The following is a 27,619-nucleotide window of genomic DNA, read 5'->3' as shown; positions in this document are numbered from 1 at the left end:
AAGGCATTCATGAAAAAAGCCTACATTTGTGTACAGCATTATGGTGTAAGCAATATGATCTGTTGATGACTCATTGTGTTCATTGTGACACATTACATAACATAAACTAGTCTAGATGAATGACTCAGAGACAGTACATGTAGGCTAAGCCTAACCTAGCTGTGGTTACTCTAAAAAGCTACACAGACTGACTGAACTTTGAACTAAAACATGAACTGTAAGTGTACGGAGAGAAGGTTTTAGATCATTTTCTCTTTTTAGGCAGTTTGCTTTATTTCCTTGTGGATCAGTCAAGTCAGACAAGCATCAGATCTTAGGTCAGGATTGGAATATTGAGTAGAATCCAATTAATTTGGTCGTAGGCAGATGTACAGTGTCTAGTGAAATTCTTCACACCCCTGCACAATTTTCACATTCTGCAGCCTTAAATTAATCTCAAATGAACAACGATGAAACGAAACAACAAATGAAATTAGAATTTTCCCCTACTGGTCTAAATAACATAATACACTCTTTCAAAGTGAAAGAAAAATTATATAAATGTTCTAACATTTATAAAAAATAAAACGCAAAGATTTATTGATTGAAGTAGTTCGTCATACTCTTTGCTCTGGCACATCTAAATACATTCAGGAGCAAATATTTTCATGAAAAATCACACAATTAGCCTAGTTGAATTGGGGCCATCTGTGTGCAAAAGTAATAGTTCTCAGAATTAAAAAAAAACTTCCTCTGTATATGTAAGGTTCCTCAGCTGGTTAGTGAATTTCAAACAAAGATTTGACATGTCAGGTTCCAATACAGTGAATATCCCTTTGTTTATGGTCAGGTATGATGTTATGCTGCGGAGGGTGTATAATATTACCATGGCACTGTAAGAATCTGGTCATCCTTCCTAACTGAGCTGCGGGAGAGACTGGAAACTGCTCAGGGATATCACTGTGGGGCCAAAGGTGATTTAAAACTGCCACGTAGTTCATTGCATGACCTGAGAGAAAAACTATGAATGGATCAGCAACATTGCATTAACTACACATTACTGGCCTGTATGACAAAGAGGAAAGAAGGAAGCCTGTGATATCCCAAACCATCCTTCTTGTTTGCAACAGGACCATTCAGCAATACTGTTAGAGAACTATGGCAAACAAATAAACTTTTTGGCATAAATGCAAAACTTTAGGTTTGGGTACAAAATCTAGCACAAAATGTCAGAGTGAACTGTCATCAACGTATGCTTCTGTTCCTCTCCTTGTTCGGGCGGCGTTCGGCGGTCGACGTCACCGGTCTTCTATCCATCGCCGATCTACCTTCCATTTTGTTTTGTCTTGTTTTCCCACACACCGGGTTTTACATTCCCTATTTACTTGTCGTGTATATAACCCTCTGTTCCCCCCATGTCTGTGTGTGAAATTGTTTGTTGTAAAGTGTTTGTGCACTCTGACTGGTTTGCAACGGGTTATTTTGTACCCATATTTTGTTGTTCTGGGTGCCGTTGGTTTTGCACATTAAACTGCTCAGGTTATTACCCAGTTCTGCTCTCCTGCGCCTGACTTCCTTGCAGCCAGTCACGCACCACTTACAGTTTCAAACTGCAGTAGGATGGTGAATAGCATTTGGTTAATTTCTCTGGTAGCGGAGACACATGGAGAGCTGAATAGATCACAGGTGACAAAAGTGACAGACAAGAATGAATTTTAAAAATCATCATAGCAAAGGATTGTAGTTTGTGAGCTAGAAACGAACATCCTGGCAGTCTTAATAATGCCAACATAAGGAAGCTACTAGGATAGAGGCAGAGTTCTCTGTAATCATCCTACTCCAACTGCTGCCATGGATAATGTGGCATTTCTTATGTGTCAGTATTTAAATTAATGGGTCCTGCCTTGATGACAGTACTGTGTTAGCTTTACACGACTTGTCCGAGCGGCGTTCGGCGGTTGACACCTACCACTGTTGTGTCATCGGCAAACTTAATGATGGTGTTGGAGTCGGGCTTGGCCGTGCAGTCATGATTGAACAGGGAGTACAGGATGGGACTGAGCACGCACCCCTGAGGGGGCCCTGTGTTTAGGATCAGCGTGGCGGATGTGTTGTTACCTACCCTTACCACCTGGGGGCGGCCCGTCAGGAAGTCCAGTATCCAGTTGCAGAGGGAGGTGTTTAGTCCCAGGGTCCTTAGCTTGGTGATGAGCTTTTAGGGCACAATGGTGTTGAACACTGAGCTGTAGTCAATGAATAGAATTCTCACATAGGTGTTCCTGTGGATCTGTTGGGACGGTATGCAAATGGGAGTGGGTCTAGGGTTTTTGGGATAATGGTGTTGATGTGAGCCATGACCAGCCTTTCAAAGCACTTCATGGCTACAGATGTGAGTGCTACAGTTCGGTAGTCATTTAGGCAGGTTACCTTAGTGTTCTTGGGCACAGTCACTATGGTGGTCTGCTTGAAACATGTTGGTATTACAGACTCGGACATGTCAGTGAAGACACTTGCAAGTTGGTCAGCGCATGCTCGCAGTACACATCCTGGTAATCCATCTGGCACTACGGCCTTGTGAATTTTGACCTGTTTAAAGGTCTTACTCACATCGGCTGCAGAGAGCGTGATCACAAAGTCTTCCGGAACAGCTGGTGTTCTCATGCATATTTCAGTGTTTTTTCCCTCGAAGCAAGCATAGAAGTAGTTTAGCTTGTCTGGTAGGCTCTTGTCACTCACTGGGCAGCTCTCGGCTGTGCTTCCCTTTGTAGTCTATAATGGTTTGCAAGCCCTGCCACATCCGACTAGCGTCAGAGCCGGTGTAGTACGATTCGATCTTAGTACTATATTGACGCTTTGCCCTTTTGATGGTTCGTCGGAGGGCATAGCGGGATTTCTTATAAGCTTCCGGTTTAGAGTCCCGCTCCTTGAAATTGGCAGCTCTACCCTTTAGCTCAGTGCGGATGTTGCCTGTAATCCATGGCTTCTAGTTGGGGTATGTACTGTGGGGACGACATCATCGATGCACCTATTGATGAAGACAATGACTGATGTGGTGTACTCCTCAATGGCATTGAGGAATCCCGGAAGATATTCCAGTCTGTGCTAGCAAAAGAGTCCTGTAGCTTAGCATCTGCTTCATCTGACCACTTTTTTTGTTGACATAGTCACTGGTGTTTCCTGTTTACATTTTTGCTTGTAAGCAGGAATCAGGAGGATAGAATTATGGTCAGATTTGCCATATGATTTGCCAAGGGAGAGCTTTGTATGTGTCTCTGTGTGTGGAGTAAAGGTGGTCCAGAGTTTTTTTGGTTGCACATTTAATGGTTGCACATTTAAAATGTATTGGTTGTATCGCGTTTCTATAACTAAAATAGTCTAAAAAGACTTTACCTTATAGCGGTTTGTTGGAAGGAGATCGCTCTCGAGCTGTCGCCAGCTGTGTTTACTCCCTTAGCTACGGAGAACGTGATTGGCAGAAGTGATTAGAAGAGATGGTACACAGATTCCGATTGGTTTACTGTTTAGTCCTGGGCAGCGTTGGCCTGTCCAGCTAGCAAGTTTAAAATTAAGATTATTTTTATTTTTTAAATACAAGAATTGACAATGCCAACAAACAGAAATGTGTTCAGAATAAATAAATAAACCCAAAATGTGAAATCTAGCTCCTTCTTCACAAAAACTAAAGCAGATACAGTGCTTCGGCCCAACTCCGAGAGGATGATTTTGATAGCCTAGCAGTCCTTGGTCCAACTGACTCGACTGCCCCCTCACGGAGAGAAAGAGAACTGCAGGTTTCCAGTGAATTTATGTAAATCACAATGCTCATTTGAATTTCCTGCAGTGCAGGAAAATTCTCTGCGACAACAGAGTGGTCAAATTAAGATCCCACATCTGTATGTGCAACCATAAAGCGGCCGGTATAGATTTCAAATGGCTATTAACTTGAAGCACTTAACTGGTAACATTGCTTCTCGTTATCCTGCGCTGTCTCTTTCTGTTTCTATCTTTCTCTCTTTCCCTTGTTATGCCCCTCTTCCTGTCGCACCATTTTTATTTTGCTCCCCATTCTCACCATCCCTTTCCTTCACCTTCATCTCTACCTCTCTCTTTTGCTCTTCCCCTCTCTCCCTCCACTCCTCTCCATCTCTCTACCCCTTTCCCTCTTCCTTCCCATGCCCCATCTCTGTCTGTCTCACTTATTGTATTTCTCTCTCTCTTCTCTCTGTCTCTCCCTGTCTCTCTAAATCTCTCTGTCTCCGTGTCCAGGTGTAGAGGAAGATGAGGACGTGAAGGTAATGCTGAAAGGCTCCAGCATGGTGAAGGTACGCTCCCCACGCTGGCAGAGGAGACGTACGCTGAAGCTGCTGGACGATGGAGTCACCGTGTGGTGCGAGTCCGACAAGTTCTCCAGCCGCTCCAAGGCCCAGCAGTCCTGTGAGTGTGTGTGTCTGTGTTTATGTGCATCCCCAATCCATTCCCCAAAAACAGAGCATCAATATCATTGAATGTAAGCCTACTCTATAACATAATGTACTTACTAGATTGTTATCAGGTTATTACATAACTTAGCTTTTTCCACTTTTAATAATATAAGTATAAGACATGTAGGCCTAATTCCAGACCTTGTATTGGAAATTGTAAGGCAGAAGAACTAGATATTTCAGGGAGACAGTTCGTGCTTTTTATGAGCACTGATTGGAGGGCCTTTGGTTGAGTTGCAGTTAATCACAGACTTGGCATATGGGCTTGTAAGGTGAAACACATGTAAACAAAACCCCTTATATGGGCTGTGTTAACGCCCTGCTTTGGGATGCGGGGTTAACTGTATGTACTCATACAGGCAGACAGGCGCACACACACACACACACACACACAAACACCAGTCATTATAGTAGTGATGTATTTTCAACCTATCCTTGTTTAAGTTGAAACACGTCAAATTAAAGGATATGATATGGTGGTAGGAGTTTCCCTCGACTGTGGTTTGTCCCATATAGTTACCATACAACACAATCATGGGGTACCACGCTCAACTTAGAAACATGCCCTTCAATTGCTGTAATAGTAGATTTGGTTTGTGATGTGGCCAAACGTGTGTGTGTGTGTGTGTGTGTGTGTGTGTGCATCATTTTTGTCAATTATACCTTTAAACTTAATCCTGCGCCTCATTTCAGTGTAGATGAGCTTACTGTAGGAGCAATTGTAAAATATATAAAATACAAATAAATAGATATAGCAGTTACTAATGCATTTTGTAAATAAAGAAAGACAGTTTGTACGTCATCATTCTTACAGAAATCATTCAGCTTCAATCTTAGCACATAAATAGCTACAAAGCAGTTTAAGTGTTTGAAATCTTCAAATGACAATATTTTGACAGTGCAATAACAATGTGAGGACTATACTTAGATATATAGTTTTGATTAACACAGTATTATATATCATTTTTTTTAGATTTAACTAGTCAAGCCAGTTAAGAACAAATTCTTATTTATAATGAGGCCCCCCAGGGAACAGTGGGTTAACTGCCTTGTTCAGGGGCAGAATGACAGATTTTTACTTTGTCTGCTCAGGGATTTGATCCAGCAACCTTTCAGTTACTGGCCCAACGCTCTAACCACTAGGCTACCTGACACATTAAATCAATGCAATCTGATTCTGTAGCTTTTCACACTTTAAAATAAAGGAATAGAAGACATGTTCATCAAGAAAAGTATACAAAAACAGATTGATACTGTATATCTCACATGAACAAAAACAGAACAATATAGTTGCATTCTTAAAAAGATGAGAAGAACGTTGACATGAGTATATGGTGAACACTTCATTACAACCTCTACATTTCATCTTCTTGATTTAATGGAGTAAAGTTGTTACGTAACAAAAAAGTTAAATCAAACAAAGGCTGAACAAATACTATACTCTACCCATGCTTTTGTCCTTCTTATCATATGTTTGATTATCAGCAGGTGTAGACCTTACAGTGAAATACTTACTCGAAAGCCCTAACAACAATGAGGTTTAAAAAAAGGAAAACATTTAAAAGAATTAGTTACAAATAATTAAAGAGCAGCATGAAAATAACAATAGCGAGGCTATATAAAGGGGGAATACCGAGGGGGAATAGGTTTTGTCGTGCTCTCTTCACAACTGTTTTGGTGTGCTTGGACCATGTTAGTTTGTTGGTGATGTGGACACCAAGGAACTTGAAGCTCTTAACCTGCTTCACTACAGCCCCGTCGATGAGAATGGGGATGTGCTCAGTCCTCCTTTTCCTGTAGTCCACAATCATCTCCTTTGTCTTGATCACGTTGAGGGAGAGGTTGTTGTCCTGGCACCACATGGCCAGTTCTCTGACCTCCTCCCTATAGGCTGTCTCGTTGTTTTTCGGTGATCAGGCCTACCACTGTTGTGTCATCGGCAAACTTAATGATGGTGTTGGTGTCGTGCCTGGCCGTGCAGTCACGATTAAACAGGGAGTACAGGAGGGGACTGAGCACGCACACCTGAGGGGACCCTGTGTTGAGGATCAGCTTGGCGGATGTGTTGTTACCTACCCTTACCACCTGGGGGTGGCCCGTCAGGAAGTCCAGGATCCAGTTGCAGAGGGAGGAGTTTAGTCCCAGGGTCCTTAGCTTAGTGATGAGCTTTGAGGGCACAATGGTGTTGAACGCTGAGCTGTAGTCAACGAATAGCATTCTCACATAGGTGTTCCTTTTGTCCAGGTGGGAAAGGGCAGTGTGGACTGCAATAGAGATCATATTTGTATCTGTTAGGGCGGTATGCAAATTCACGTGTGCTCCCTCTCCGGCCTCTAGGTCACCAGGCTGCTCGTAATGGCGCACTCCTGTCACCATCGTTATGCACAACAGCTCATTATGCCACTAACCTGGACTCCATCACCTCTTTGATTACCTGCCCTTTATATGACATTCCCTTTGGTTTCTTCCCCAGTCGTCATTGTTCCTGTTTCATGTCAATGCACTGTTTGTGTTTCTTATTTTGTTAATTTATTTATTAAATGTATACACTCCCTGAACTTGCTTCCCGACTCTCAGCATACATCGTTACAGAATTACGACTCACCAAAGGGAAGCATCAGGGAGTGGTTTTTTGTTTGTTTTGGAGGTGATTTCGGGTCCGGGTGTCAACCTACCTGGGAGGCCTCAGACGGTTTGTCGGATTCCCATGCCTCGGTGGGTTCGATGGGTTCCCCTGCCTCAGCTGGCTCGACAGGCTGCCATGCCTCAGCGGGCTCGATAGGCTCCCAGGCCTCCGTGAACAGGTTCCCGTGTCTCGACCGAGGCAACTGGGTAGGTCTCAGCCAGCTCATCAGGCTCTCACGCCTCAGCCGGTTTGTCAGGTTTCTGCGCCTCAGCAGAGGAGACCGGTCCGCTCCTGATCCCCGGATCGTCCCTGTGGTTGGCGTCCTTTCAGCTGTAGCCGAACGCGCCGGGGAGGGGGTACTGTCACGTATGCTCTCTCCGGCGCTCTAGGTTGCCATGCTCCTGGGCCTCAGCTGGATCGACGGGTTTCCCACACCTCAGCAGAGGAGACCGGTCCGCTCCTGATCCCCGGGATCGTCCCTGTGGTTGGCGTCCTTTCAGCTGTAGCCGAACGCGCCGGGGAGGGGGTACTGTCACGTATGCTCTCTCCGGCGCTCTAGGTCGCCATGCTCCTGCGCCTCAGCTGGATCGACGGGTTTCCCACACCTCAGCAGAGGTGACTAGTCCGATCCTGATCCCCGGGATCGTAATTTTGGACGGCATCTTGTGGCTGGAGCCATGCGTTGGGGAGGGGGTACTGTCACGTGTTCTCTCCTTCCTCTACGTCACCAGGCTGCTCGTTATGGCGCACACCTGTCACTGTCGTTACGCGCAACAGCGCATTATGACACTCACCTGGAATCCATCACCTCCTTAATTACCTGCCCTTTATATGTCACTCCTTTTGGTTTCTTCCCCAGTCATCATTGTTCCTGTTTCATGTCGGTGCTCTGTTTGTGTTTCTTGTTTTGTTCATTTATGAATTAAATGTATTCACTCCCTGAACTTGCTTCCCGACTCTCAGCGTACATCGTTACAATTACACAGCATGTAAAACCCCCAATAAATACCCTGCAACTTACTTTTCGATGCACGCACAACATTCAGACATTCGCAACATGCGTCTTCTCTCATGACGATGACAACACTCTGACCTGAGTGGGTGGGTGCAGTGTCCAGATGCGCCTTCTCAAGCGCTCTGATTGGTTGGGAATGGCAGGGCTATGATGGGTGATTGATAACTAAGGTAGGCTAAGCAGCCAAAATAATTGTACTTAAGGGAAACTGAAGGGACTGTGAGGGGAAGTTAGTTAGAGGGGGGAGGAGCAGGATGGCCTTTTTTACAGCTACCCCAAAATTTCTTATGGAAATATTAACATCCACGAAAAGGCCTCTAACCTAAATGGTAAAGTTTCTAATGGGGGCCACAGTATTTAAAGGGCCAAAGAGTCTGAAAAGCCACAGTCCTCGAGTGGAAGCTTATTCCTGGTGGGCCTAATCCTTCCCGGCAGGATAGGCAGGGCTTAGGGACCGCCCCGCGAGGGAGGTACACAGATACGCAGAGACAGTCCTGGGCCACCCCGTGGGGGAGGGCCCTCTAAATCAGCTGCTGCCGGGAAGCTGGGCCCCATTCTTAGATGCTGAGCGCAATGCCAGAGGCTGGCCACGGCTGAAGCCTACTGCGGCGGAGAAATGTGGCATGACAGCCACAACTGTTGTTGGCAGCTCACTGGCTGCAGTTGAGGCTGATGACTCTTTCACACTGCTGAAAGCGATGACTCCCATGGTGGAGCATATGGGGATCCCTGGGAGAGGATCATCAGGGATCTGGAGGCAGGGGCTGGCTGGGTCCCAGAGACAAGGTCAGGTGGCCTCCCACATGGGAAGGGTTGAGGTTCATCCAAGGCAGGGGGCGGGTGGCCCCCCAGAACTAGAGACAGCAGGCCCCCCGGGTCATGGAACGGTGGTTCACCCAGGTCAGGGAGCTGAGGGCCTAGCAGGGCAGGGGACTTGGAACAAATAGCTCAAATCTGAGGACTGCAAGCCAGGCATGGTGGGAGGCTGCAAACCTAGCCAAGCAGGGAACATATAGTCTAGCGCTAAATAGGCGACTGGGTGCAGGCTGAGGGCTGCAAACAGTCTAATTTCACACCTAGAGAAGCAGATAACTCCAGGTCTAGCGGGACGGGAGACCCAGGGCCTAGGACCAGGGCAGGTGGTTGGGCATGTAGCACTGACCGAGCTGACTGCTTGCCAACTGAGGCTGGGTGCTTAGTGCTGAAAACTTTAGTCTTGACAGGGAGAATGTCTCTGTACCTGACAGGGAAACCAACTCTGGACCTGACAGGGAAACCGACTCTACCTGACAGGAAAATTAACTCTGGACCTGACAGGGAAACCTACTCTGGACCTGACAGAGAGACAGACTCTGAACCTGACAGAGAGACCGACTCTGAACCTGACAGAGAGAACAGACTCTGAACCTGACAGAGAGAACGACTCTGAACCTGATAGGGAGAACGACTCTGGTTCTGACAGGGAGAATGACTCTGGACCAGCCAGCAAAACTGATGCTGGACTTGGAGAATAGTAGAGCTCTGAGACTACTAGAGAAACTGGTACCTTTTGAGCCTAGCAGGGCAGGAGCCTGATGACCCACCTGGGCTAGGGGCTTGACAAATGCTGGAGACAACAGACCTAGTGCAGCTGGAGATCAATGACCTAGTGCTAGGGACTAGGGCAGACGAGGGCTGAGGACTGAAAACCTAGCACAGGTAACTTGTGGCTTAGCAGGGCAGAAGGTTCTAAGCCTGGTGGGTTAAGGAGCTGTGGGCTGACTATGTCTGGAGACTGCGAGCATTGTACAAAGAACTTGGGACCTAGTAAGGCAGGAGGCTCTAAACCTGGTGGGATAGGCAACTGCCTACCAACTAAGGTAGGGGAGAGCGATCTGAGCAGGGCAGGATACAATAGACCGACTTGAGGGTCAGCACATACTTGGCCTACTGGGAAGGCAGGGAACTCTAAACCTGACCCTACCAGGAAGAAAGCTAACTGTAACCCTACCAACAAGGAAGGGAACTCTACACCTACCATAGAGGCAGGCTCCACTGGACCTACTTGAGGGGCAGGACACTCAAAGCCTGGACACTTTACACCTGCCAGGTAGCCCCGAAACTTTAACTATAACCCTACCGGGTGGGCAGGGAAGTCTAACTCTACCGCAAAGGAAGGGATCTCGGGTCAGAGATCCCTTCCTTCACTGGACAACTAGGTCAGGGGAGACATCAGGGTTGACTTCTGGTGGGTCACCCGGGGTAATGTCTGGCAGGTCCCCTGAGGTGAGGTCTGGAGGTAGCAGGAACTATCACGCTGGTAGCAGGTGGGCCAGCAGGGACTCCAGGCCTGGGACTGTCAAGTTCCACCAGGCTGTGACTGGAGAGGCCCCAACATCTGGTCTGTACTTCTTCAGTAGCTGCAGGCTGTGGCTCCATCCAAGGAGTGGGTGAAGAATCCAGCGCCAGGAGCAGTGAGGGGCTCTTGGGGGAGAGCAGGTGGAGTCTTTGTGGCTAAAAGTTCCAGAGTACCAGACATTCGGACCTCGAGCACCGGAGCGTCTGCCTCGACTAGCAGGGGATCCCCACTGTGAGGAGAGTACGACTCCGCAATGGCAACCAGAACAGGCCCCATGGCAGCGACTGGCTGTGACTGGAGCTGGAGTCTCCTTAACTGTGGCTAGTTGAGGAGCTGGCTAAGGGTGCAGACCTTGGTGTTGTGGACTGTGCATTCTGGAGTTGTCTTCATCTGCTGGGGTGCTAGGCCACTCTGGGGAGCAGAAGCAAACCCGAGGGGCCTAGAAAGATACGACAAAGGCTCCAGCCCGGGGGGCCTGGAGCGATAAAGATTTGTAGCTAGGCCACCTTGGGATGTAGTAGCGGTCCCAATGGTCCCATGGAGGTGGCGAACACTCAGGCCTGGAGTTGTGTCTCTCAGTGGAGTAGGAGTGATGGTGCTCCCATGGTGGTGATGATGGCTCTAGGCAGGGAGGCCTAGAGCAGTGGTGGTCAGGAGAGTAGCGGCGATACTGGTGCTCCTGCGGCGGTGACTCAGGTCGGGGGGGGGACTATCCTCCTGATCTCTTGCTGCTCATGACGCAGGTACTCGTATTCCCTCATCAGATCCCAACTGGTGAGGGTGGGGTCATTCCCTGACCATTGAGGAGGCCTGGAGCAGGGCTGGTAGTCTCTTAGATGAAAGAGGTGTGTAGGGCCTCGCAACTCATCTTCCTCAGATGCATGGCGGCTTCGTGTGGCGGTGTGGACTGAGGTGGGTGATGACAGCATCCTCATACGTCTTGGGGATGCAGGATAATTCGTCTGCATCCTGGGGCGCGGAAACAACTTCTCTTCTGGGTACTTCAACATCTGAAACTATAGCCGATCAGAATCCGGCTCGAAGGACCATGTAAAAACTATTGGTTGCTAAATCCTGAGAAATGACGGACCGTGTAAAAAACTGTTGGTCACTAAATCCGGCTCAAAGGACAATTTTTTTAAATATAAACATATATATATATATATTGGTGAGGGATAACTAAGGAATGCTGAGCAGCCAAATTAACGGGACTTAATGGAAACTGAAGGGATGATGAGGGGAATTATTGTGTGCCCAGTGGGAGTGTCCTACCACTGGGCACACACTGGTTGAATCAACGTTGTTTGAACCAATGTGGAATGGACGTTGAATTGATGTCTGTGCCCAGTGGGTCCCAATTGAAGGCAACATTTTTTTTACACCATCTGTGTTTACACAAAGGGAAGGGATTCTTAAGGCCACACTCTGCAAATATTTCAGTGATTTCAAATAATTACGTATTATTACCAAAAAACATTACCATAGTTACCAAAGTTAGAATTTCTAAAGGAATGGTATATCAAATCATATATTTGTTTCATGAATCAAATAGAAAAATGAAATGAAAATAGTCAAACAAAAGGATGTGATGCCTTTGCAGCCTTTGCAAATAGTTTAATATTTAATGGATAATGATTCATCAGTGCTTATTCATATAGGCTTATAAAACATATGTTCCGCCCTCTCAAAGTCCAAGCTCAGACAAAGATAAAGGCATGAGGTAGCAGCTGATTGACAGATTAGATTGGCAGTTGTGCTGTTTGATAACAAACCAGGACCAGACCTGTGCTTCATTGGTCAAACATGCATAATGCACAAACAAGATGGATGAATCTCAGCCCTATTTCATTAACCAGTAGGGTTGGTTAAAAAGTTTTAAAGGCCCAGTGCAGTCAAAAACTTGATTTTCTGTGTTTTCCACACTTTGAGGTGAGGTTGGAATAATACTGTAAAATTGTGAAAATCATGATGCCCTTTAGTTAGTGTGAGATCTATTTGAAAAGACCGCCTTATATTTCAGCCTGTTTTGGTGGGATGGCGTTTTGGCCTGCCTGGTGACATCACCAGGTGGGAAATGAGTTACTGTACCAATAGGAAAGAGTTCCAAACCTCTGCCAATAACAGCTAGTTTTCAGTTTTTCCCTCCCCACTTAGACCACTCCCAGACAATCCTAGCAAAATTCTTGCTTGAGAAATTGTTCTTTGCTAAGAAGTTATTTTTGTTTCTTTTTGACCATTTTAATTGAAAACAATCACAGTAAGGTACTTAACTGTTACCCAGAAATGATTTGATTTTGAGATAAAACTGACTGCATTGGACATTTAAAGAAATTGTGTCAACAATATTGGACATCATACCTGCTGTATTTCAAAATAGCCCATTAAACGGTATTATCGTATACCGCCCCAACCCAAGCTGCGTGTGTGGGCATGAATATGGGAATCTGTGTGCTTATCTACATGTGTGTAGTAGGGTCCTCTCCTTTAACCACCAATAGCAGGGTGTGTGCCCGCCCATCTCGAGCTCTGAAGAAGCCTAAAAGGCCTATCATTAAAACCAACATTTCTCTTTACTCACCATCAAAGACTCGACATGTTTACTCTGTAATAGCTATGGGCAGAACCTAGTTTGAGAATTCAGTTCAGCACAAATAACTTGGACTTTTACAGGAATCATGCATGTCAATGTGAGAATTTCATGAAAATGTGAGTTCCCCACACCAATCTAATGTTAGGATTCTTCTCTAGTGTCTCAGTCAATTAATGAAGCATACATATCCCTCTGCAGTTCTGTAGAACACAAAATAAATACACCCTGTTATATGCTCCAAAAGTGTAATTTATTAGGATAACGTTGCGACCCTCAACCTTGGTCTTTGCCAGGACAATGTTTTCACTAAAACGTTGTCCTACTAAATTACACTTTGGGAGCATAATACCAGTGTGCAGATGTCTTTTTTTCTACATTGTCCTCTCTAATCCAGCACCTGGGACAAGTGTTTTTATGGATGTGAGCATACCACCCTACTGCTTTCCTATTCAGTTCTTGCTTGCTCTCCACCAGAGCCCTGCACTCCCGTGGTAGAGAGCGCAGATAATGTGTGCTTATTTATAGAGTCTCTACCAAGGCCCGACACTTATTTTGAAAGTGGTTGCCAAGCTGGGTAACCAAGTTGGTTACTAAATCACTTATTTGGTCCATTTTGGTAGCCCTGGCAACTGGGCAGTGGGCAACCATTAATGTCTCCAATGTTTTCAGTGAGAAGTAGAGATAGACAAATAATATTAGCTAGCCTCACAGATGAATGGGAAATATGAATATGGCTTATTTTAGACAGTTTATTTCACTGTGTGTGATTACCTAAGGAAACACACTTTCACACACACACACTATCCATTTGCGGAAAAGAGGTGGTCAAGCAAACATGTTGAAATACAGTAGTGTCTGCAAACACCTCTGTCCTATTTTTAGGCCTCCCTGTTTGCGTTTGTGTGTGTGTGTGTGTGTGTGTGTGTGTGTGTGTGTGTGTGTGTGTGTGTGTGTGTGTGTGTGTGTGTGTGTGTGTGTGTGTGTGTGTGTGTGTGTGTGTGTGTGTGTGTGTGTGTGTGTGTGTGTGTGTGTGTACACCCACATTATTGCCCATCCAGAAGCCAAACCTACCTTCACCAAAATGACAGCTCACCGACAAAGACAAACAAAGTCAAATAATTGTAGCTTGTATTTAGCTGGTAAAATCCCAATATTTGTTGCATAACTTCCACTCCACGAAACAGTAGAGACTTACAGGCTACAATGGATAGAGCAGTGAATGGACATGAATGAGCTACAACCATGTAATGGCATAGAACTACAAAAGCACAATATGTACGATTCTATATGATAATATACTGCAACAATAAACAGTAGGCTATGACACAGCAATACTCGATAACATTGACTGTATCTAATAAGCATATATTACATAGTGGAGTAGGCCAATGACTAGCATGTTTGCTAACAAGTGGTGAGTGATGAACATGAATTTCTCCAGGCCCTATGTTGCAGTCAAGGCGTAAGTGGCGCTATGCTCTCAAATCCTCCCACATATTTCTAGTTTTACCTGCTGTTTTCAGCAAATGGTATTTTAGAATTTGGTTGTCAGATCGGAATGTTTGCTAGCAAGAAACTATTTAGCTAGCTTCTAACCTAGTTTTTGATATGCAATGCGATCTCCTTGTAATGAACAGTGACGAGTGTCCTGACGAGAAAGGTAACTTTTCTCGCTATGCCAGGCAAAATCGGGCATCATCAGCTCATTGTTATGGATGTATCCAAATAAATGTCAACAGATAACAGCTTAAACCAACACAGAGGTAGCTACATTTCTGTTATTCTGGCTGCAGAGGTCCTGACTGTGTTAGCCATAGCTAGTTGGCTAACTAGCAAGCAAGGGACAAGAACGTTGCCGGAACATATAGAACGAACAGCTGGGTCGCGTCCATAAATATCGAACTAATCAAACAAACTGATCGAACGAACGACTAACAACCAAAATGATGAGAAAGTATGAATTCTCTTACAAAAATATAAAAATCAACTAAGTGTTTTTTCTACCTGTAAATGTGTCCTTTCGAATTGTTTTCTTTGGCAACTGTGGTATAAGCAGGATAAACTCCACAAAGGGACGAGGCGGCGTCGTCCATTATTTCCAAGGTAATGTACAGAACGGAGGTGTTTATCCCTTACATAACAGCAGCTGTGTAAGAAAGGACTGTATTTACATCACGTAAGTTACCTAAAGCAGAGCTACAGGTGGAGACAGCATTTTTATTTTTTATTTTTTTATGTACCTTTATTTAACTAGGCAAGTCAGTTACGAACAAATTCTTATTTTACAATGACGGCCTACCCTGGCTAAACCCTCCCCTTAACCCGTACGACACTGGGCCAATAGTGCGCCGCCGTATGGGATACATACATGATATAATAATTGTTATATTATGACTACTTATAGACGCATACAAAGCCAAGTTAAGCAACAACTTACTTTGTGTTCACGCATCACATGCACTTAACTCCACCCACGATAACACTGTTAGGCTCAATCCAATATTTATACTCTTGCGGGGAACATGCAACGGACCTGTCTAACCAGTGCAGGGCTAGCTATGAGCATCTGACCAATCAGATAATGCATGATCAGTGCATAGACAGATGCGTGTGGAGTGCATGGAGAGAGCATGGTTGGCTGAAGCCACGACCTGGGGGTGATCGATGTCTCTCAGGTGAGGGGAAGCTAGACTAAATGGCACCAGACAAAAACACAAACGCAAGACATTAGTCCCACAACGCCCTCGGCAGGGGGGTTCTGTAACACATAAATAAAACATTTACGCACACATGACACAAGTCACTTTGGATAAAATTGCCTGCTAAATGGCATATTTTATTATTATTATTATTATTATTATATTATTCTTGGCATAGGTGCTTTAGTGGTGTCTGTCTTTGGAGAGTTGTTTGTTTGGTAACCTTGACTGACCACTGTAGATACAGTAGAAAATAGATATCCCATGATCCCGTCAATAATGTCCCCTTGTCACACCGTCATAGGAAGTAGGGGTGCTGAGGGTGCCACCCCCCTGGAAAATGTATTAGCACCCCCACCCCAGAACATCTTCCCTCGTCAATGCATACCCTAAGACTAAAGTGATAATTGGAGGTATACAAACAGTGCTATTCAAATAAATCTCCTTGAACCGATTTGTTGAATTGGAGATTTGTATGAAGACCTTTGTGAAGAAGAGAGGGGCTCAGTAGTGTGTGCCAGTGTGTACCAAAAGTCTATAGTGTGCTTGGAAGCTGTCCAGCTACTGCTCTCAGAACGATGCCACCTAATCACACACACTAAGAGAAAAGATAGCAGTGCCCTGAAGACCTGTCAGGAGATTCACACCTATAGAACTCTACTGTGTGTGATTACTAATTGCTTGTTTGCTAATTCAGTTATTTGCCTAATATGCTTTCTTCATTTAGCAGACTCTCTTAACCAGAGCGACTTACAGTCAGTAGTGAGTGCATACATTTTCATACTGGTCCCCCTTGGGAATTGAACCCACAACCCTGGCATTGCAAGCCCCATGCTCTACCAAATGAGCCACACAGGTGTCATTTCATTTGTTCTTCCCTTTCTCTCCCCCCTCCCTCCCTCAGTCTCGGTCACGGACGTGGAGTGTGTACGCGAGGGCTTGCAGTCAGAGACCCTGCGACAGCTGACGGGCTCAATTCCCGAGGGCCAGTGTCTCACTGTGGTGTTCAAGGGGGCCAGGAAGAGTCTGGACCTGCGGTGCCACACTGACGAGGAGGCCCAGCGCTGGGCAAGGGGCATCAGGACCCTCCAGGAGAGGGTGGAGAACATGACCCAGAAGGAAAAACTGGACAAATATCCTTTATGGTTGATGGTGACGGTGAAAATGGTGATGATGATGACAAGGTTTTTTCTGGATCAAAATGAGGTTTAGGTGGTGGGTGTGGTCATGGGCCTCAACTGGCAGCTTCATTAAATAGTACCCACAAAACACCAGTCTCAACGTCAACAGCGAAGAGGCGACTCCGGGATGCTGGCCTTCTAGGCAGAGTTGCAAAGAAAAAGCCATATCTCAGACTGGCCAATAAAAAGAAAAGATTAAGATGGGCAAAAGAACACAGATACTGGACAGAGCAACTTTGCCTAAAAGGCCAGCATCCCGGAGTCGTCTCTTCAATGTTGACGTTGAGACTGGTATTTTGCTGGTACTATTTAATGACGCTGCCAGTTGAGGACTTGTGAGGTGTTTGTTTCTCAAACTAGACACTCTAATGTACTTGTCCTCTTGCTCAGTTGTGCACCGGGGCCTCCCACTCCTTTTTCTATTCTGGTTTGAGCCAGTTTGCACTGTTCTGTGAAAGGAGTAGTACACAGCGTTGTACGAGATCTTCAGTTTTTTGGCAATTTCTCGCATGGAATAGCCTTAATTTCTCAGAACAAGAATAGACTGACGAGTTTCAGAAGAAAGTTCTTTGTTTCTAGCCATTTTGAGCCTGTAATCGAACCCACAAATGCCGATGCTCCAGATACTCAACTAGTCTAAAGAAGGCCAGTTTGGTTGCTTCTTTAATCAGGACAACAGTTTTCAGCTGTGCTAACATAATTGCAAAAGTGTGTTCTAATGATCAATTAGCCTTTTAAAATGATAAACTTGGATTAGCTAACGCAACGTGCCATTGGAACACAGGAGTGATGGTGGCTGATAATGGGCCTCTGTACGCCTATGTAGATATTCCATAAAAAAATCTGCCGTTTCTAGCTACAATAGTCATTTACAACATGAATAATGTCGACATTGTATTTGTGATCAATTTGATGTTATTTTAATGGACAAAGAATGTGCTTTCTTTCAAAAACAAGGACATTTCTAAGTGACCCCAAACTTTTGAACGTTCTTGTGTGTATCAATATATTTATGTAAACTCAGCAAAACAGGTAACATCCTCTCACTGTCAACTGCGTTTATTTTCAGCAAACTTGACATGTGTAAATATTTGTATGAACATAACAAGATTCAACAACTGAGACATAAATTGAACAAGTTCCACAGTCATGTAATTAACAGAAATGGAATAATGTGACCCTAAACAAAGGGGGGGTCAAAATCAAAAGTAACAGTCAGTATCTGGTTTGGCCACCAGCTGCATTAAGTACTGCAGTGCATCTCCTCATGGACTGCACCATCTTGCCGTGAGATGTTACCCCATTCTTCCACCAAGGCACCTGCAAGACATTTCTGGGGGCCCTAGCCCCAACAGGTCGGAGGGTGACCCAACAGGTCGGACGTGCTCAATGGGATTGAGATCCGGGCTCTTCGCTGACCATGGCAGAACACTGACATTCCTGTCTTGCAGGAAATCATGCACAGAACAAGCAGTATGGCTGGTGGCATTGTCATGCTGGAGGGTCATGTCAGGATGAGCCTGCAGGAAGGGTACCACATGAGGGAGGAGGATGTCTTCCCTGTAACGCACAGCATTGAGATTGCCTGCAATGACAACAAGCTCAGGCTGATGATGCTGTGACACACCGCCCCAGACCATTGCGGACCCACCAACTACAAATCGATCCCGCTCCAGAGTACAGGCCTCGGTGTAACGCTCATTCCTTTGACGATAAACGCGAATCCGACCATCATCCCTGGTGAGACAAAACCGCGACTCGTCAGTGAAGAGCACTTTTTCCCAGTCCTGTCTGGTCCAGCGACGGTGGGTTTGTGCCCATATGCAACATTGTTGCCGGTGATGTCTGGTGAGGACCTGCCTTACAACAGGCCTACAAGTCCTCAGTCCAGCCTCTCTCAGCCTATTGCGGACAGTCTGAGCACTGATGGAGGGATTGTTTGTTCCTGGTGTAACTCAGGCAGTTGTTGGTGCCATCCTGTACCTGTCCCGCAGGTGTGATGTTCGGATGTACCGATCCTGTGTTGTTATATGTGGTCTGTTACTGCGAGGATGATCAGCTGTTCGTCCCATCTCCCTGTAGCGTTGTCTTAGGAGTCTCACAGTACAAACATTACAATTTATTGCCCTGGCCACATCTGCAGTCCCCATGCCTCCTTGCAGCATGCCTAAGGCACGTTCACGCAGATGAGCAGGGACCCTGGGCATCTTTCTTTTGGTGTTTTTCAGAGTCAGTAGAAAGGAAACTTTAGTGTCCTAAGTTTTCATAACTGTGACCTTAATTACTTGTTAGTGTCTTAACGACCATTCTACAGGCGCATGTTCATTACTTGTTTATGGTTCATTGAACAATAATGGGAAACAGTGTTTAAACCCTCTACAATGAAGATCTGTGAAGTTATTTGGATTTTTACGAATTAACCTTGAAAGACAGGGTCCTGAAAAGGGGACTTTTTTTTGCTGAGTTTATATATATATATATATATATATATATAGAGAGAGAGAGAGAGAGAGAGAGAACCTAGATGATGATGATAATGGTAACGACGTGGATATACAGTATGTTTTCAGAGGCGTCATGTTCATTATTGCGTAATAAAGCATTTGACATATAGGTCTGAACTCCCTCCATTCACCACCCACCGATGTGCAGTACATCCTTGGATGTTGACTGTCATGTGGAGAGGGTGCTATAGTTTAATCTGTCCACTGTTGTCCTTGACTGCGTGTGGTCACCTGGATCCGTGGCTATCTGAAACGGGCCGACCTGAACCATGACGAGAAGCTGAGCTACGAGGAGGTCCAGGGGCTGCTCACCATGATCAACATCGACCTAAATGAAGAGTATGCGCGCAACCTCTTTAAGGTGAGCAGACCATAGACATTATTTCCCCTCGATTCATTTCCAGCCCTATAGCAACACCCAAGCTCACTGGTACCAAAATTGCCAAAGATGCCAAACTCTTTTAGAAAGGGGGGAGCCCGACCTAGCCTATGGTAGGGGAAACATTGGATATAGATTAGCATCACACTGCATTGTCCTTACTTCTCAAATGATACTATATGTCTGCAACTGATACATCATACTCAGAGGGCAAGACTTTGAAAAAGTTAATCTATGGTTGGAGTCAGTGGCATTTCAGTAACATTTCAGCTGTAGTTCCAAATTCAATCCCATGGCTTGTTTGATCTTTTTTTATTAAATTCATGTAGGTCCAATTCACTCATTAAAATGACATTGAAAATGATGACTGTGACCAGGGGACTATTTTATTAGCTTGCCTTGAAACAATAACTTCGATCATGTTCATCCATTGACTTGATCCCTTTGGAAATATTCCCGCCCTCCTCCCATCAGAAGTGTGACCGGTCGTGTGACGGTCGTCTGGACCACGGGGAAATCGAGGTGTTCTGTAGGGAGCTGTTGCGGCGGCCAGACTTGGACGCCGTTTTTAGCCGCTACTCGGCTAACGGCTGTGTGCTCTCCACCGTGGACCTGAAGGACTTCCTGAAAGACCAGGGAGAGGACTCCTCGCTGATCCACGCTCAGAGTCTGATCCTCAACTACGAGCTCAATGAGTGGGGTACGCTTACATGCTAATGGTTGTGCTAAGCAACACTCAGTGCTACTTAGTTAGCATTAAGTGAAGCTAAAATGTTATTTTAGCTATGCTAAGTGCTACACTACTCTAAGTTCTAAGCTACGCTAGTGCTACACTATGCTAATTGCTACACTATGCTAAGTGCTACACTACGCTAATTGCTAAGCTACGTGCTAAGGTACACTAAGTCCTAAGCTACCTGTATGGCCAAGGGAGTTAGGGTCTTTTTAGATTGGAATATAGCCCTTTTCTCACTTCCTCCATACTATTTCTACCTTCAGCTCACCTTATTGTCCCCAAAATGTATCCAAATTAAATAATTGTTGTACCTACTGTACATTAACACAAGCAAATCAATGTATATTTTGGTATGTTTTTTTTCTATCACTCCCATACCAACCATGTGCCTATACCCTGCACAGCCCAGAAGAATGGGTACATGACGCCCAATGGTTTCACCATGTACATGCTGTCCAAGGAGAACAATGTGTTTGACCCGGACCACGCCCGGGTGTACCAGGACATGACCAGATCTCTGGCCCACTACTTCATCTCCTCCTCACACAACACCTACCTCACCAGTGACCAGGTTACTGGCTACAGCAGCACGGAGGCTTATATCAGGTGAACACACACATGTATGGAAATGTATGCGTGCATGCACTCACGCATTCAGAGGCATAGACGTACACACATAAACACACAAACACCACATCACCTTATATTGAGCACCACAAAACACACTCTATACATGTGTTTTAAGTCTGTGTGTGTATACTGTGGGTGTTTGTGTTAACATCGCATGTATGGTAACGTGTGTGTGCGTTAACGTGCGTTTCCTCTGTCCCAGGGCTCTGAACCAAGGCTGTCGCTGTGTGGAGTTAGACTGTTGGGATGGGGACAAAGGGGAGCCGGTCATCTACCACGGTCACACACTCACCTCCAAAGTGCCCTTCACAGAAGTCATTGAGACCATCGCCGAGTACGCCTTCAAAGTAAACTCCAATACTCCATTAGCAGTCCAATGCCATTCATTTTAATGACTGTGTATTGTATTTTGTCATTTTTAACCCCCCACATTAGACTAGTTTGGAAGATGGTATATGGGTATATGTTTAGGTATAGACAGAAACAAATATTACATTTGTCTCTGGGTGTACCTTTTTTTTCTCTCTCTCTCTCTCTCTATATATGTATATAGAGGGTTAGGTTAGACAGGTAGGAGAGTGGCCCAGACAGAATTCGATCCACGCCAAGGGTGATGCGTGGTTGAGAGTCGGCAACACTACCACTAGACCAAACTCTGGAACCAAAAAGATCTGTTCCGAATTACGGTGTAATAACTTTCGACCCTCTTTCCCTCCCCTCCACCTTCTTCTCTTCCGTTGCCGTCTCATCTTCCAGGCGTCTCCGTACCCTCTAATCCTGTCCCTTGAGAACCACTGCAGTGTGGAGCAGCAGGCGGTCATGGCCCGACACCTGCGCTCCATCCTTGGGGACAAGCTGCTCACCAAGCCCCTCAATGAACAGCAGCTCCAGAGCCTGCCCTCACCAGAGGTGGGGACTACTACTATGCTACTACTATACATTCCTATTCTACACTACACCACACTGCTACTATTCTATAATGCAGTGGTTCTCAAACTTTTTGACTCGCAATCTCTCAAAAAAGGATGGGTTCAAAGCTCGAGACCCAATCGCTGTCATTACAGCCATAAACAGTGATGTGTTTTCTTCCGCACAAATATCGTAATAAATTTGCCAGAATATCTCTTAATCTCTCTCTCTCTCTCTTAGTCACTGTCTCTCCTCCTTCCAGCCAAGAACATACACACACACTCCTCTCTGCTCTGCTCCTTAGAAAGAGTGCTTTGAATGGAATTTCATTATTCATTCTTAAAATAGCTGCTCACTCATTGGCTCTTAGTCACTAGTGAGGATTAACTTGAAGTACATTTCAGATTCAAATTCTTCACCACTTCCTGTTTTTGAGATTTAGCAAATGTTGTCCACAATTGAAAAGCTAGTGTTTGTAAACAATGGCTTATTGAATAATAACAATATTGAACTCTGCTATGGCTTGGGTGGGCCCATCTGCCATTCCTTTCTTACAACATCAGGAGTGTGTGTGTGTCAGGTTTTCCGTTAGGAAAATGTGGCGCAAGACATTTTACTGGCAACATTTCAATTTACCGGGCATTTGAGAAGATTGCCCTTGAATACTTTGGTACACCTACTGGAGAGCTCTTCTTTGTTTACACCCATTCAGCATCGTTCACACCCTTTTAAGCCTTGGCCCCGCCCATCTCTTTAAGGAGTCACATGTGAGGCCATGTGCTAAACAGAGTGAGTACGGTAGTGTACTAAACAAACAAAGATTTCAAGACTAAAGGTTGGTTTATAGTAAGTCTGTCAACATATCTATAAACAGTTGTCGCAGTGACATCATGAACATTCTATTGGGCTGTTGATGTCTTGCAGCCTGTCGTTTTTTGTGTTTATACTTTCTCATAACGACAACGACAAGTTCGATGTCAGACGACAATAGAATGTTCATGATGTCACTGCGACAACTGTTTATAGACATGTCGATAGACTTAGTATAAACCAGCCTTTAGTGGTCCAAAATAGCATAACTGGTGTATTTTCACGCCAATAAACCCATCCGTTTAGAAATTTTCTAAACAAAGTTTTGGTTAGTTTGAAGCTCGTTAGCTAGGGAGCTAACGTTAAGTTAGCTGGCTAGCCAGTTCAAATAATACCCATATCATATACAGTTCCTGTCCAAAGTTTGGACACACCTACTGATTCCAGGGTTTTTATTTGTTTTTACTATTTTCTACATTGTAGAAAATACCTGACAGCCAGTAAAGTGAGACAGGTAGTCTCACCAACAGCACACATCCATAAACATTATTGTGTAAGAGGAAGCTGGTTTGATGTACATGATGATGTGTTTTCCTGTGTGCCAAATACGCCAGATGTTATTGTTGTGGGGGGAGGGCAGAGGGAGGTGCCCATTTTGGAAGTGGATTGCTCATTTGACGGCTACGTGGAGCAGGCCTTTGGCGACAAAGCTTCTTAAATAACAGCCCCACGTGGCACGCTTGGACAGCCTTGGGTGTAGGTGCAAGCTGGTGGCGCTGATATTTGGTAGTCTCGGCCACGTACACTGGCTTGCAGTGCTAGGCCTCCAGATTGTGGGTCTGACACAAACTAGGGCAAATGAGTTGGCTAGCTACTGCTCTGTTTCAGCTGTCGTGGGCAGCCTAGCTGAATGAATGAGGTGCTTTCTGTACCCTTCAGTGCCATGCATACAGGGACCTTTTTTCATGTAAATTTGATTGGTGGATTCAAATAAAGTATTTCAAATGTGTGTGCGCGTGTGTGTGTGTGTGTGTGTGTGTGTGTGTGTGTGTGTGTGTGTGTGTGTGTGTGTGTGTGTGTGTGTGTGTGTGTGTGTGTGTGTGTGTGTGTGTGTGTGTGTGTGTGTGTGCACTTGTACCTGCCTATACGTATGTGCGTTCATGGATAGCCAAAGTGTGTGCGTTTTATCCATCTGTTTTTACATGTGTGTTTGTAGGCGCTGAAAGGGAAGATCCTGGTGAAGGGGAAGAAGGAGAGAGTGGTGGAGCTGGAGAGCTCCTCCAGTTCTTCAGACCTCAGCTCCTCGGAGGAGTGTGAGTGTAGCCATGCAGAGAGCAAAAAGAAGGAGGAGAAGAAGGTGTGTGTGTGTGTCTTTTATCTGTCTTTCTTGCTGAATCCGCTTATTTGCTGATTGTGCATAGTATCAGCATTCTTGATCTCATGTAGTACTAGTAACTTTGCCTTTCCTTTTCTCTGCTTCCTACTCTCTCTTCCCCACCCTGTGTGTGTGTGTGTGTGTGTGTGTGTGTGTGTGTGTGTGTGTGTGTGTGTGTGTGTGTGTGTGTGTGTGTGTGTGTGTGTGTGTGTGTGTGTGTGTGTGTGTAAACCTCCTTAGCCGGGTGTCTCTAAGCTGAGTCCAGAGCTGTCAGACCTGGTGGTGTACACACGCAGTGTTCCCTTTAAAGGCTTTGACCAGGCAGCAAAGAAACCCCCTACAGAGATGTCCTCCTTCTCCGAGAGCGAAGCCCTCAAACACGTCAAAGAATCAGGTATGTAGAGTGTGTCTGTGTGGGGGGGGGGCTTTTTGTGTGTGTGTGTTTGCTTACGTGTGTGTGTTTACATACAATGTTAATTAACAGAGTAACTTAATAGCTCCCAAAAGATAATTGTTCAGTAAAAGCTCAAGTGTACAATTAGTCTACTCTACACACTTAGCCAATTACATCAACAGGCTACTCTGTTAGTTAGCATTGTATGTAAACACATACACACGCACACTCATGCGCACACACCCACGCGCGCCACTGCTGGCTTGCCTCTGAAGCCTAGAGGGTCGGTCCTGGTCAGTCCCTGGATAGGAGACCAGATGCTGCTGAAAGTGGTGTTGGAGAGCCAGTAGGGGGCACTCTTCCCTCTGGTATAAGGAGATCCCAATTTTTTTATTTTTTTTGTTTCACCTTTATTTAACCAGGTAGGCTAGTTGAGAACACGTTCTCATTTACAACTGCGACCTGGCCAAGATAAAGCATAGCAGTGTGAACAGACAACAACACAAAGTTACACATGGAGTAAACAATAAACAAGTCAATAACACAGTAGAAAAAAGAAAAAAAGAGTCTATATACATTGTGTGCAAAGGCATGAGGAGGTAGGCAAATAATTACAATTTAGCAGATTAACACTGGAGTGATAAATGATTAAATGGTCATGTGCAGGTAGAGATACTGGTGTGCAAAAGACCAGAAAAGTAAATAAATAAAAACAGTATGGGGATGAGGTAGGTAAATTTGGTGGGCTATTTACCGATGGACTATGTGCAGCTGCAGCGATCGGTTAGCTGCTCAGATAGCAGATGTTTAAAGTTGGTGAGGGAGATAAAAGTCTCCAACTTCAGCTGTTTTTGCAATTCGTTCCAGTCACAGGCAGCAGAGAACTGGAAGGAAAGGTGGCCAAATGAGGTGTTGGCTTTAGGGATGGTCAGTGAGATACACCTGCTGGAGCGCCTGCTACGGGTGGGTGTTGCCATCGTGACCAGTGAACTGAGATAAGGCGGAGCTTTACCTAGCATGGACTTGTAGATGACCTGGAGCCAGTGGGTCTGGCGACGAATATGTAGCGAGGTCCAGCCGACTAGAGCATACAGGTCGCAGTGGTGGGTGGTATAAGGTGCTTTCGTAACAAAACGGATGGCACTGTGATAAACTGCATCCAGTTTGCTGAGTAGAGTATTGGAAGCTATTTTGTCGATGACACGCCGAAGTCGAGGATCGGTAGGATAGTCAGTTTTACTAAGAGAGCAGTTGGAGGCCACGGAAGGAGTGTTGTATGGCATTGAAGCTCGTTTGGAGGTTAGATAGCACAGTGTCCAAGGAAGGGTCAGATGTATACAGAATGGTGTCGTCTGCGTAGAGGTGGATCAGGGAATCGCCTGCAGCAAGAGCAACATCATTGATATATACAGACATGCCCCAGGGCAGTGGGGCATCTCAGGGCAGTGGTGGGGACATTGCCTTGAGAAGTTTGGCATCTTTCGGATGGGACATTAAATGGGTGTCCTGACTCTCTGTGGTTATTAAAAATGGCATGGTACTTATTGTAAGGTGTTAACCCTGGTGACCTGGCTAATTGCCCAACCCGGCCACCTAATTATCCTCCTCATTCCTAATTGGCATATATCACTCCTCACCTCTCCACCTGATAGTTGATGTGTGGTCTGGTGCAAATTGGTTGCCATGCATCACCCAAGTGGGTGCTAAACATTGGTGGTGGATGAGATGAGCTTCCCCCTTACAATTTAAAGCCCTTTGGGTCCAATCAAGTCCAATAAATAATAATAATCATAATTAATATGTACACTAGGCTATTTTTCTGCAGGCCCTGTTGATTCCCTATTGGGAAGACAAGACACCTGGGCTGTGTTCATTAGGCAACAAATGGAAGAAAACAGATTGAAACATGAAGGGTCTACCTGGACCCTTCCTGCCCTAATGAACACAACCTTGTTCACCACATAGGCTTCTCTGTTTTTCCCTTTTGCCAGTGTTTTAACTACCCTTGCCCTCCTTCTTTCTCCCCCTCCTGCAGGGAAGCATTTTGTCCGTCACAACAGCCATCAGTTGAGCAGAATATATCCCTCAGGACAACGCCTGCAGTCCTCCAACTACGACCCCCAGGATATGTGGAACGGCGGTTGCCAGATTGGTCAGAACATTGTCACCACTCTCTGAAGTTGCCAGATTATGTTCCCTACAGTACGCTATGAAAGTAGAACGCCACAAACAGCAAAATGTAACATATCTACTTTCATAGCGTGATTTCAGGAAATATGGTTTGTATGGCCCGTCTTAGAACTGTGAAACAGTGTTTACCAGGTACCCTGTTCCTCAGTCGGAGGCCAATGTTGGTTGCCAGATTTGATAGTATTTGTGAATTCCAGATTGTGTTGGAGAGTGTGTGTTGCGACACTGGTCAGTGCCATACACTCCATTACAGTGTGTTGGAATCGGCTAAACATTGATCATTGAGATAGGAAATGAATGACAGGAAATGAAAGAGACTGGGTTTTATGTCTCTGTAGAAGGACAGATAGCTGTGGAAAGTGTTGGAATGTGTTGGGGGATGGGAGCAGAGCACCGTGTTGATACAGGAAAGACAGATGGACATCTGTGGATTAGATGAAGGAGGGGTTGAGGTCAGGAGGTGAGGACAGGTCACCTGAAGGGAGTAATAAGGGTTTGGGATCTTGTTACTCTTTTCCTGTTAAGCCATAAGAAGAGGGAGTGTCTTAAGTAGGATGTATATAACCAATGGAGAGAAATGTTTTGCTGTCTGATTACAGCTGTACAGAACCTTTGGGAAGAATTCAACTTGGTTAAAGCTTCTCTAGTATCCGTGAGTTATTTACTCTGAAAAATAAGATCCCAACAAGAGCAATATTCCAGCATTCTATTACACTCTAATGGATAACATAAATTCTCTCATTACTTAGACAGATAAATAAAGCACAATACACTGTAACTCTA

The 27,619-nt window shown here is 45.2% G+C and overlaps 1 protein-coding gene across 2 annotated transcripts in view; it reads left to right on the top strand.

Annotated features, from left to right (window-relative positions):
* plcd3b (phospholipase C, delta 3b) overlaps positions 1 to 27,619 on the top strand; it is a 53,543-nt gene that overhangs the window by 14,208 nt on the left and 11,716 nt on the right. For both annotated transcript variants that reach the window (XM_064923661.1, XM_064923659.1), the window contains exons 2-11: positions 4,246 to 4,413; positions 16,633 to 16,861; positions 19,645 to 19,774; positions 20,267 to 20,492; positions 20,933 to 21,134; positions 21,361 to 21,505; positions 21,915 to 22,067; positions 24,094 to 24,234; positions 24,493 to 24,646; positions 26,682 to 26,798. In XM_064923661.1, coding sequence (XP_064779733.1) covers positions 4,275 to 4,413; positions 16,633 to 16,861; positions 19,645 to 19,774; positions 20,267 to 20,492; positions 20,933 to 21,134; positions 21,361 to 21,505; positions 21,915 to 22,067; positions 24,094 to 24,234; positions 24,493 to 24,646; positions 26,682 to 26,798 — 1,636 coding nt within the window. In that variant the 5' untranslated portion in view covers positions 4,246 to 4,274. The remainder of the gene's footprint in view (positions 1 to 4,245; positions 4,414 to 16,632; positions 16,862 to 19,644; positions 19,775 to 20,266; positions 20,493 to 20,932; positions 21,135 to 21,360; positions 21,506 to 21,914; positions 22,068 to 24,093; positions 24,235 to 24,492; positions 24,647 to 26,681; positions 26,799 to 27,619) is intronic.

Source organism: Oncorhynchus masou, chromosome 18, assembly GCF_036934945.1.
Source record: "Oncorhynchus masou masou isolate Uvic2021 chromosome 18, UVic_Omas_1.1, whole genome shotgun sequence".
NCBI lineage: Eukaryota > Metazoa > Chordata > Actinopteri > Salmoniformes > Salmonidae > Oncorhynchus > Oncorhynchus masou.
Note: the sequence above shows the minus strand (reverse complement) of the source record. Positions and strands in the feature narration are given on the sequence as shown.